At 40.7% G+C, this 13,216-nt stretch overlaps 1 protein-coding gene across 4 annotated transcripts in view; it reads right to left on the bottom strand.

The window, feature by feature from the left end:
• Positions 1 to 13,216, bottom strand: part of ELMO1 (engulfment and cell motility 1) — a 584,323-nt gene that overhangs the window by 388,811 nt on the left and 182,296 nt on the right. For all 4 annotated transcript variants that reach the window (XM_025378540.1, XM_025378539.1, XM_025378538.1 and 1 more), the window contains one exon: positions 11,122 to 11,291. In XM_025378540.1, the coding sequence (XP_025234325.1) occupies positions 11,122 to 11,291 (170 nt within the window). The remainder of the gene's footprint in view (positions 1 to 11,121; positions 11,292 to 13,216) is intronic.

Here is a 13,216-nt window from a genome sequence, read left to right as displayed (position 1 = left end):
AAAAAAAAAAAAAAAAAAAAAAAAAAAAAAAAAAAAAATCAATAATAATAGTGATAGATTAAGCCCACTGAATAAAACAGGAATGAATGAGTCCACATTGTTACAGAGTGATGTGCTGATGTTGAAACACCAGATCTCTGGGGAAAAACACACAAATCTGCTTGATATTGTTTTCCAATTTCCACGGTGTAACAACTCTCACTACGGCCAACTTAAAGAACCAACATGAGATCAACGAACGCAGAGCGGAACAGAATTGTACAAAAGTGGCTCTCAGGAACTAGTATGAGCTCCCCACGGGAGATAAACATGTAGGTGAATAAATACATAGGGAAAAAACAGAGCTCTTACTACCAAAGAAAACCAACTAATACATGTAGAAGAAATAATAATATTCAAAAATTCCCCTTTGGAAATCATCAGAGCAATAATTAATTCAGATAAGAAATGTCAATGCCAAAACTGATGGGTGAAATTCGGGTGAGCAATGAGGCTTTACATAGTTTCACTGTGTCTCCCTACAAACTTTTCATGAATTAGCTGCTAAGGGAGGGAGAAAGTATTACAGTGGAGACATCTGGAAGATGCTATCTTAATGAAGCAGTCAAAGTTACCACCAGTAATAAAACAAAGAGATACCATGTGCCATCAACAGGACAAAATGGGAAAAAAAAAAATCACAACCATCTGTTGTATTCCAGCCAAAGATGTACAATATGGGTCTCCATAAGGAGAAGGGAAATTTTTGTTGTAATGTTTGTTGTGATGAGAGAACACTGGAAAAATGTGTAGAAAACAAAATTCTGTGTTTCAGTAAAAAACTAAGCAGTGCCTACAACATATCCTTTGGGCTATGAGATTCTAGGCCTGTTGGCTTTGAGTTATTTTACAACTCTTTGTAAGGTGTAGGTAACTGATGTGTGTGTATATACATATATATATCCTGTCTTGCAGTGATTTAATTGACTTCCTTTCCACTGGTGGAAAACCAGTTTCGTCTCCATTTGCAATTCATCTCAACATTCCTTTCCTTCATATATATTTGTGCTCTTTTGACCTTTCCTTTAAAGTTACAATATCTGCCTGGTTTCACCATACCATATGAGTAAAATAAATTATTTTAACACACATTTATTTGTATATCTGAAATCAAAATGTAATATAGAAGGAAACCTCTAAATTAAACATTTTACTGGGGAATCACAGAATTGCAATTTGAAGCATACACATAGACCGGTAGACTTTGGTATGTCTGAGGAACAAAGAAAACGTTGGGATTTTTATTAGAAATAGGAATGTTACCTATGGTTTTGAAAGAAAGTTTATAGGCACAAGAATTTTTGAGAGCTGCTAAGCTCTGATTGGTGAGTGACAGTGGTAGGTAAAACCAGTCCTAGAGTCACAGCAGGTCATTTCAGCAGCTATTAGATTAAACTGGTCTTAGGGTTACATCAGGCCACCTTAGCAGCTGGGCTTACAGATAATTCAATTCTTGCAGTAGGTGCGCCATGTACCCATGGCTTTTTGCCTCCGTTCCTCAACTGTGACTTAGTTGGGTGTGACAAGAATTACCCAATTTGTATAATCAATGTCCACATCTGTATGAGAGTTATGATTTTACTTTCCCATGAAAATTACCTTTAACAAATTAACCTTTAACAAACCCAAATTAGAGGGTATTCTATAAAATGGCTAACCTATAATTTGAAAACACCAAAGTCATGAAAGAAAAGAACAATTCTTTTCTTGAGTGAAGAACAATTCCAGATCAGAGGGGACTAGGAGGAGACGGGCCACCTGTGTGCAAGGTGCCACCTGGAGCTAGATTCTTTCCACTAAAGGACGGAGCTGGGACAATGGGTGAAACTTAAATGGGGTCTCCAGGAAAAGAGCAAGTGGGGATTTTCTGCTCTGTTCTCGCAAGTTTTAAGTTTAAAAAGGTTTTGAAATAAAATGTGTGTGTGTGTGTGTGTGTGTGTGTGTAATATATAAAGCGGTCGCTGTAAAGTTTTAAAATAACTTTCTGGCCTGGGGCCTGAGCATGCTTATGGTTTTTATACGAGTTCCGCCTCCTCCAGTATCCATGACCTTGGAGAGCTCTCCCTGACCAGAGCACAGACATAACTCAGTGCTGAGTCACAGTGCTTCATACTCCTCAAATTTGCAACCTCACTTTGGCTTCAGATTACGCAGAAGGAGAAGAGAAACTGTTGTTGCAACGTCTGTCTACTGCCTTAAGTGGGATTTTGTGTGTCTGTGTCTGTCTGTCTGTCTCTCTCGCTTTCTCTCAGTATACCCATTTTTTTTAGAGAAACGTGACTAGAAGAGAAATTACTCTGGAAAGGTTGATGTTTCACAGCGGCCAGAAACCTCTCACCTCAGCCCAAGGAATAGCAACTTTTCTTTTTTTTTTTTTCGCCAGCAGAAGATAATCTGTTCTTCAAATGGGCTGTGTGACCCCTTCGCATTTCCATTACCAGAGTGAAGGACAAAGAGGCACAGAGAAAGCAAAAGGAGTGAGGAGGGGGCAGATCCTGTTTAGGGAATTTTCTGCCACACAATCTCTGACAAAGCCCAAGAAGGTTGGCCTCTTTGGCCTTTGTGATGCAAGTTTCTGGCAGAGCCCTCAAGAGCTGTTCAGTTGGAGCTCCCTGAGCAATGCAGAGTGCACTGCAGGCTCCAGGAAAACAGCAGACAGCGCTGGGAAGATGTGGCAGCCTTCACAGCTGGGGTTGACTGCAGAGACCACAGGAGCAGCTTCTTTCTGGCTGGGTCTGTCGTCTCCGAGGAGGTAAAGTGCAAAACGTGCATGGCGTCAGCTGGCCTTGGCTGCAAGGCAGTGAGTAGATGAATCACTTTGGCCTGCACTGGAACTTCCAGAACAGCCAAGGCTTCTAAGAGACACCAAGTTCTCAGAGTCAATGGCATAAGTTAGAGCTGATCATCTGTGTCCTTGGAGGTTAACAAAGTTTCAAAAAAGACATTTATCTTTTGTGTGAAGGCAAAATTCCAGAAAAGGTCACACATAATGGAAAACTGTCATACACATCTTTGTGTTATCCTCTATGCACCTCCTCTTACCCCCCACACATGCCTAACCCAGTGTCAGGAGTATGGTTCAGCATTCAGTAATACGCATTTTGCTAAAGGAATAAAACATACAAATCCATCTCAAGTGTGGGTGCTAGGGAACATCAAAGCAAAGTGTATAATTCAAGTCATACCTCAGTTTTCACAACACCCAGAAAATGAAAACAGCTCTGGTTCAGGCAAGATGAAAAGAATTTAAATAGCGAAAGGTTAATATGAGACAGAGGGAACCTGTTTTAAGACTGTTCTTGTATTAATGCAACAATGACAATTTTTATATACATGTCATCCATACACACAGCAATAGACTTTTCCATCTGTGTCATATGTATGACACAGTACGGAGGGGACTAATAATTTATACAATTAATGTTTCTTTTTAAGACAATTATGTAAGAACTTTACACATCACTAAAATAACTATGGGACTCCTTCCAATGTTTCTAATACTACAGCCAGATTTTGGAGAAATGACCTCAACGAAACAAATAAAACAGCACTTATAAATTCCCCAGATTAGTTAGAACTCCACAAACACCACTGCTATCTTTCTGAGGAAAACCAGAAAGCCAGCCCAGTATTGACCAAGGTATTGGAAATAGACATACTCCCACAAGAATGGTAAAGTATAAATTAGAACATTTCTGCAAGCTATTGGGCTATTCTTATTTTAAAACAGCTTTAAAATGTATATATTCTCTGAGTCAGGAATTTTATTCCAACAAAATAAATAAAATATCCACAAAGATTTTGCTAAAAAAAAAGCTGATTTTAAAATATTTAGAAAGCCAGGCCCGGTAGCTCACACCTATAATCCCAGCACTTTGGGAGGCCAAGGCAAGAGGATTACTTGAGACCAGGAATTCAACACCAGCCTGGGCAACACAGAGAGACCTTGTCTCTATAAAAAAATATTTAAAAATTAGCCAGGTGTGGTGGCACCTGTAGTCCCTACCTACTCAGGAGGCTGAGGCAGGAGGACTGCTTAAGCCCTGGAGGTCAAGGCTGCAATGAGCTATGACTCTGCCACTGCACTCCAGCCTGGGCAACAGAGCAAGACTCTGACTCAAAAAAAAAACTAAGATAAAATAAAATAAAATTTCAGAGAAAAACCCTGAAGACAATATAAATGTCCTAAAATACGGAAACAGTTCACCATACTATGCACATTCCTCAAATTATTGTATATTAATTATACATAATAAGCTATAAAGCTGCAAAAATGAAACAGTATACAGGCAACAAAAATGACGGGAGAATAATATTTGTCACTTGGAAATATTGTTAGCTACAAAAAGCAGGTTATAAAAACATGAGTATTATAATTCTACTTTTATAAAGCCTGTGCATATGTGTGTATCTAAAATATATAAAAAAGGATATTCATCAAGATATTAAAAATTGTTGTCTGTAGAAAGGCACACTACAAATGATTCTTATTTTTTCCTTCTGCTTATTTATATACTTTTCAAATGACAGATAATAATTTTTCATAAGGAAAGAAAGTTATTTTAAAAAAACTTTCCATCCTAGCACTTTGAGAGGTCAAGGTGGGCAGATCATGAGGTAAGGAGATAGAGACCATCCTGGTTAACATAGTGAAACCCCATCTCTACTAAAAATACAAAAAATTAGCCAGGCGTGGTGGCAGGCTCCTGTAGTCCCAGCTACTGGGGAGGCTGAGGCAGGAGAATGGTGTGAACCCAGGAGGTGGAGCTTGCAGTGAGCCGAGATCGCGCCACTGCACTCCAGGCTGAGTGACAGAGCGAGACGCCATCTCAAAAAAAAAAAAAAAAAAAAGAAACTTTTCAAGTTCATCATAAATACATGAATTTAACTTTTGCTCGCAGTTGACTGTCCTGCCCAGGGTGGTGTTACAGCTTACTCATATTCCAGCAGCGTAATTTTCCCATCACATTGCCAAGTGGGAAGGAAACTGTAAGTACCCTGCCCTTTCATTCTTGGAAATGTTTCCCCTGTTTTTCTGCCCCTAGTGATGACTGACTAACAGTGGAAGGACACAGAAGTAGGCTGTCTCATTGTCTGTGTGCACAGAGGCATGGACAAAGACTGTGGTGTTTTATTAAAACCCAAAAAAGAGTAGTATTTTTTATGACATTGGACTTAGAGTTGTGGATACAATTTTTCTTCTTTCAAATAAAATAAAATAAAAATTTCTGAGAAACGCTTTGATATCCATCTTTTTGATATTTGTCTCTGGAAACACTGTCCATTCCTCAATATCCCTTATGTTGCTCAGGCTGGGACAACATGTTTCCCCACAGCTGTATTTGCGTTCACATCTATGTTTCAAGCAGAAATTAGGAATGAAATTTCAAAACCCCATGATGGATAGAACAATTAAACTCAGGTTTTAAACACTGTGCTCGTGCTCTGTCAATATGACACTTCCTCATTGCTTCTCTGTTACTGACTCTGCTCCACGGCCCCACCCAGTACCAGCTGGAGAGAGACCTTTTAAAAGCCCAGCCCCGTAGTGGCAAAATCTCTCACCATTTGCTTGCCTGCAAAGGATTTTATTTCTCCTTCACTTATGAACATCTCAAAATAATAAGGGCTATTTCTGACAAACCCACAGCCAATATCATACTGAATGAGCAAAACCCGGAAGCATTCCCTTTGAAAATCGGCACAAGACAAGGATGCCCTCTCTCACCACTCCTATTTCAACATAGTATTGGAAGTTCTGGCTGGGGCAATCAGGCAAGAGAAAGAAATAAAGGGTATTCAAATAGGAAGAGAAGAAGTCAAATTGTCTGTTTGCAGATGATATGATTGCAAAATTAGAAAACCCCATCATCTCAGCGCAAAATCTCCTTAAGCTGATAAGCAACTTCAGCAAAGTCTCAGGATACAAAATCAATGTGCAAAGCATTCTTATACACCAATAATAGACAAACAGAGAGCCAAATCATGAGTGAACTCCCATTCACAATTGCTACAAACAGAATAAAATACCTAGGAATCCAACTTACAAGGGATGTGAAGGACCTCTTCAAGGAGAACTACAAACCACTGCTCAAGGAAAGAGGACACAAACAAATGAAAATGGCCATACTGCCCAAAGTAATTTATAGATTCTATTCTATCCCCATCAAGCTACCATTGACCTTCTTCACAGAATTAGAAAAAAATACTTCGAATTTTACATGGAACCAAAAAAAGAGCCCATATAATCAAGACATTCCTAAGCAAAAAGAACAAAACTGGAGGCGTTACGCTATCTGACTTCAAACTATAGTACAAGGCTACAGTGACCAGAACACCATAGTACTGGTACCAAAACAGATATATAGACCAATGGAACAGAACAGAGGCCTCAGAAATAATGCCACACACATCTACAACCATCTGATCTTTAACAAACCTGACAAAAACAAGCAATGGGGAAAGGATTCCCTATTTAATAAATGGTCCTGGGAAAACTGGCTAGCCATATGCAGAAAACTAAAACTGGGCCCCTTCCTTACACCTTATACCCAAATTAACTCAAGATGGATTAAAGACTTAAACGTAAGACCTAAAACCATAAAAACCCTAGAAGAAAACCTAGGAATACCATTCAGGACATAGGCATGCACAAAGACTTCATGACTAAAACACCAAAAGCAGTGGCAACAAAAGCCAAAATAGACAAATGGGATCTAATTAAACTAAAGAGCTTCTGGACAGCAAAAGAAACTATCATCACAGTGAAAAGGCAACTTACAGAATGGGAGAAAAATTTTGCAATATATCCATCTGACAAAGCGCTAATATCCAGAATCTACAAGGAACTTAAACAAATTTACAAGAAAAAAAACAAACAACCCTACCAAAAAGTGGGTCAAGGATATGAAAAGACAATTCTCAAAAGAAGACATTTATGTGGCCAAAAAACATGAAAAAAAGTTCATCAAAACCACAATGAGATGCCATCTCATGCCAGTTAGAATGGTGATCATTAAAAACTCAGGAAACAACGGATGCTGGAGAGGATGTGGAGAAATAGGAATGCTTTTACACTGTTGGTGGGAGTGTAAATTAGTTCAACCATTGTGGAAGACAGTCTGGCAATTCCTCAAGGATCTAGAACCAGAAATAGCATTTGATCCAGCAATCCCATTACTGGGTATATACACAAAGGATTATAAATCATTCTACTATAAAGACACATGCACACGTATGTTTACTGCAGCACTGTTCATATCAGCAAAGACTTGGAATCAACCCAAATGTCCATCAATGATAGACTGGATAAAGAAAATGTGGCACATATACACCACGGAATACTATACAGCCATAAAAAAGGATGAGATCATGTACTTTGCAGGGACATGGATGAAGCTGGCAAACATCATTATCAGCAAACTAACACAAGAGCAGAAAACCAAACACCATATGTTCTCACTCATAAGTGGAAGTTGAACAATGAGAACACATAGACACAGGGAGAGGAACATCACACACTGGGGCCTGTCAGCGGTTAGAGGCTAGGGGAGGGATAACATTAGGAGAAATACCTAATGCAGATGACGGGTTGATGGGTACAGCAAACCACCATGGCATGTGTATACCTATGTAGCAAACCTGCACGTTCTGCACATGTATCCAAGAACTTATCAAGTGTACAAAAAAAAAAAAAAAAAAAAGCCCAGCCTTGGATAATGAGGAGGAGGCAAGTCATCTCTGAATCTCATTATTCCTAAAAGTAAGGCGAAAAAATCTAGCAACATTTCTTCAATGTTTACGAAAATTTCCACGGGTCCTGCTTAGGAAACCACCACCTTCTCCAGCTGGAACCTTGCCTAGGAGTCATGACTAAATGCCTTCCAAATTGCAGGACCTATTTAATTTGTGTGGTTTCTATCCCAAAGATTTCCTGTTAATTGATTGAAGTCTTGCTCTAAGTTTAACAGAGAAGCCAGGATTTCTTATAAGAAAAATGACTCTTTTCTTTTTAATCTTAGCAAAAGATCTGAAAAATTTGCTGTGGATTAAATAAGCCACCTCTGAGCGTGAGATGCAGGACCAGCAGAAGGATGGCAGTAGGCCTTGCAACTCCAGTCCCTCCTTCCTCCATCCCCGAAAGTAGCATAACTTTGAACTTACATAAAACAGGAAGGGGGCCACAAAGGTGACCCAGAGAGGGATCATTCCTTCCCACAAACATAGTGTGATGGGAAAGTGTAAGAGACAAATGCAAAAGAGAATTCACCTAACACCTGGCCTTAAGCTCTGTTTATCTGTCTGAAACCGGGCTGTATGTATCAAACTGGGACAGCTTACTAATTATTATAAATACAGTCATGTGTTGCTTAACAATGGGATACATGCTAAGAAATGCATCATTAGGTGATTTTGTTGTGTGAACATCATAGAGTGTACTTACATAAACACACATGGTATAGCCTACGACACACCTAGGCTTTGTGGCACAGCTTATTGCTTCTAGGCTACAAACCTGTACAGCATGTTATTATGCTGAGTAGTGTAGGCAATGGTAACACAACAGCAAATATTTGTGTATCCAAACAGAGAAAAGGTATAGTAAAACCATGGCATAAAAGATAAAAAATGGTACAGCTGTATAGCGCAGCTCCATTATAATCTCATGAGACCACCATTATATTTGTGGTCCACCACTGATCGAAATGTTCTTATGCAGTGCGCGACTGTAGTTAAGATATTAATGAGCATGATACTCCTTTTTTTAAGAAAGGCATTCTGTTGCTTTAGTTCACATAAAATACATTCAATATTGACATTCTCTCACATTGTATAATATATGTGCAGCATGGAGACAAAATTCAGAACTGCTGTCCCCCATCCTAGGTCTAAGGAATGGTGAATCTTTTGGGCTGTTCTGCAGGTGAAGATGTGTCATAAAGTAAGGCCACAGCACCGAGAAAAAGAATGTTGACAAGGCACACACATAGCATCAGTTCTGCCTGGTTCCTGATGCTCCACACTCACACCAGAGAACCCAAGCCTTCGCTGAGAAGGGGAGCTCCCCAGTAGGAAGGCACATTCCTTCCTCCCTCCTGGTGGAACTCCAGCTCCCTCAAGGACAGTTCACATTCATCTCCTCTGTGGGGCTCTTTGAGATATAATGGGTTCCAGCCAGGAACGGTGGCTCACGCCTGGAATCCCAGCACTTTGGGAGGCAGAGGCAGGCAGATCATTTGAGGTTAGGAGTTTGAGACCAGCCTGGCCAACGTGGTGAAACCCCGTCTCTACTAAAAATACAAAAATTAGGCCGGGCATGGGGGCTCCCACCTGTAATCCCAATACTTTGGGAGGCTGAGGCGGGCAGATCGTGAGGTCAAGAGATCGAGACCATCCTGGCTGACACGGTGAAACCCTGTCTCTACTAAAAACACAAAAATTAGCTGGGTGTGGTGTCACACGCCTGTAGTCCCAGCACTCTGGGAGGCAGAGGCAAGCGGACCACTTGAGGTCAGGAGTTCGAGACCAGCCTGGCCAACGTGGTGAAACCCCATTTCTACTAAAAATACAAAAATTAGGCTGGGCGCAGTGGTTCACACCTGTAATCCCAACACCTTGGGAGGCCAAGGCAGGTGGATCATGACATCAAGAGATCGAGACCATCCTGGCTGACATAGTGAAACCTCGTCTCTACTAAAAACACAAAAACTAGCTGGGTGTGGTGTCACATACCTGTAGTCCCAGCACTTTGGGAGGCAGACACAGGTGGATCATTTGAGGTCAGGAGTTCGAGACCAGCCTGGTCAATGTGGTGAATGAAACTCCATCTCTACTAAAAATACAAAAATTAGGCCAGGTGTGGTGGCTCACGCCTGTAATCCCAACACCTTGGGAGGCCGAGGCGGATGGATCACCAAGTCAAGAGATCGAGACCATACTGGCGGACATGGTGAAATCCCATCTCTACTAAAAATACAAAAATCAGCTGGGTGTGGTGGCACACACATGTAGACCCAGCTACTCGGGAGTCTGAGGAAGGAGAATCGCTTGAACCCAGGAGGCAGAGCTTGCAATGAACTGAGATCGTGCCACTACATTCCAGCTTGGTTACAGAGTGAGACTCCGTCTCCCCCCCCCCCCCCCCCCCCCCCCCCCCCCCCAAAAAAAAAAGAAACCAAAAAAAAAACCTTAGCTGGGTGTGGTGGCACATGCCTGAAATCCCAGCTACTCAGGAGGCTGAGGCGGGAGGATCACTTGAACCCAGGAGGTGGAGGTTGCAGTGAACAGAGATTGCACCACTGCACTCCGGCCTGGGCGACAAAGACTCCATCTCAAATAAAAAAAAAAAAAAAGAGAGAGAGAGAGAGAGATAATGGGTCCACCATCTAGACTCCTGGCTCTCAGGAGGAATTATACACAATAGAATTCTGCCCATATAATAGTCTCCACCAATTTCTGGAAGGCAAGGCTCATATGAAAAAATTTTCCCATGTTCAACTCTTTTGCATGCACACAGTAGGTCATTAATACATGCTGACTGCATTTAATTTCAAGTAATTAATGACAAGTATTTAATCATTCAAGTATTATGTTTTAAAATTACTTCAGGGATGGTATCTTGACCTGGTTTTATACTTTGAAACATAACTTGAACTAGCTTGAGCTGTCAATAAAGAAAGAAATATAATTAGGTAATCTAATTTTTTTAATGGATTAAGGGAGGGAAAATTTTTCTTAGGGATAGGCAAGGAATATGAGGGATTAATGTTCTGTCGAGTTATAATTTCATTGTTGGCAAGGCCCTCTGAGATAATGACATGATATTTTTCCACATGAATCTGAAATTTCTAGCACTTGATGGATTTCTATTTTGTCTCAGACACTAGATGTTGGTGGGCAAAGGATGGAGAACTCCTGAAATTACAAACCCACTGCCTTGCCACTATCTTAAAAACTATTTTGTTCCTGAGTCTAACCAAGGCTCTGGTCTTTAAAACAGTTTGCAAGTGTAAGGAATGTAATAATATTCAAAACGCTGAGACACATAGGACAGCTGTGGAAGTTAGGAAAAAAGACGCTTACTCAGTGCCGCTCTCCACCATCTGCGTGAGGAGAGAGATGCCATCCAGGTTTATAAACTCCTGGGCAAATGTGACATCCCGGGAGAGGCTGGCCAAGTCCTTCAGGGCTTCCAGTTTGGCATCCATACTCGAGGACTGGATTCGTTCATGGAGCTGCTGGGCGTTCTGGGCCTTCCAGGGCAAAAGCAAAGGGAAGAGTGTTGACAAAGGAAACCACAACAGCAAAACAGATTTACGTTTCAATGAGAAACAGAGCCACAAAGGCCAAAAGCACAAGACTATCTGCATATGACAGAGTGGGCATCTCAAGGACAGGCTTCAAGGCTTCCAACCCAAACACTCCACCTTCAGAGCGAGGTCCGCTCATCTCACGACAGGAAACAGTTGCGTTCTTCTCAAAGGAGTTGGGATTTTCATTTCGAGGAAAAGACCAAGAGCAAGAGTACAAGAATATTAAAGCCCTAGAAACTGAACAGGATGTGGCAGAAAGGAGGGAGGAAAGGGGAAGTATTTACCCTTTAAGTAAAATTATGTAAAAGCGACTGAAAGCTATTTGCTCAGTTAAGTAATTACACAAATTTATACAGCATGCTCACCTGTTCAGTCAATACTGTGAGTAATAACTGCCTACACGTGTTCGGAAGCTTCATTAGCCACCCAAATGATCTTTGTAGGTTACTGCAAATCTTCCATCACTCCACAACCATGCTTGTAAATTTCAATTTTCAACAACATGTGTTTCACATGCATTGGCTACTGGTGTGAATTTAAAACTAAATAATTAGGAAACCAAATTAACAGCTATGCCTAGAATTACTTTTGAGGCATTTACACTTGGCTTCTACATGCAGGACAAAGAGGAATCGAAATATATTAGAGAAGCTGAACTTCTGGGTAATAATTTATAGTCCAGATGTCTTATTCATCCAGTCGAGGTTTTCATATCTACCTTTCAGTTGACGCAAGCAGTAAGAAACACAAAGGAATAAAATGTTCTGCCTGTGTTTTTGCTTAATACAGATAACTGAGTATCTGTCGTGGTTTTATTTAACTCAAAATCACTGTGGTGAAGCACTATGCCATCATCATATTCTCCTTCTCAGGTACTTGCTTTCTCTTTTGAAACCGTGTTATATTTTCGAGAGGGAGAAGATAGGGTGTTGACCACATTAATGAGGTATCTCTCCTCAACAGACACTGGTTACAACTCTCTCAGGAACCCCCTGTGAACTATCACAGGTTAAGGTTGCAGAGTGGAGGCAGGAGAACCACATAGGTATTGAAGGCAAAACCAATGCTGGCCACAGACCCTGCCTAGAATGGGGGAGGGAATCCACGCAGGTCCTAAGAGCAGAAGGACTCCACCCCAGCAGGTCCACAGCCACAGAGCCCTCCCTCCTTGCCCAGCGCCCCCTCCACTGTCACCTGGAAGCAGCCCTCAAGAAGAGAAAATAATTCAACAGGGGAACTGATCCAATTCTTTAGGACCCGAGACAGGGATAGAACCCATGCCCCCATCACTTTGTCACAGATGTGCTCAGGTCTCCCATTTAATTAAAACCAAAAACAGACGCTTTGCATCAGAAATTATAAAAGAAGGAAAAGAGCAGGGAGGAAAACAAGAGCCCTCCCTACTTATCTATTCACTGATCTACAGATAATCCACACATCACTCAAATACTAGAAGGGAGAGTGGAGAGCTGGGTGAGAATTATTTATTTCTTAAAATTGTTAAGGGATATAGTATTTTCCAAAATTTTCAAATGCATATACAGCATTCACATGAACATATAATAGTTAACCCAAGCAAATCATTTCAAATTCCTTGAAAAGTGTATTTTTTCTCCAAGAAGGATGTTTGCATTTACTATCTAGGTTACGACAATAATGAGTACCCAAAAATTATTTCATTGTCATTATTAATGCTAACTAATAGTGTTTGATGCAGTTGATACCAATATGAAAAACAGCCAACAGTTACCTAGCACTTTTTATGAGCCACTATTCTAAATACCTTCATTTAATCTGCACAATAGTCCCACCGGGTAGGTCCTATCATAGTCTTTGACAAAGGAAATTGAAGTTCAGGGAAGTTA

Source organism: Theropithecus gelada, chromosome 3 (assembly GCF_003255815.1).
Source record: "Theropithecus gelada isolate Dixy chromosome 3, Tgel_1.0, whole genome shotgun sequence".
NCBI lineage: Eukaryota > Metazoa > Chordata > Mammalia > Primates > Cercopithecidae > Theropithecus > Theropithecus gelada.
The sequence above is the reverse complement of the archived record's forward strand: the minus strand, read 5'-3'. Positions and strand labels throughout refer to the sequence as shown.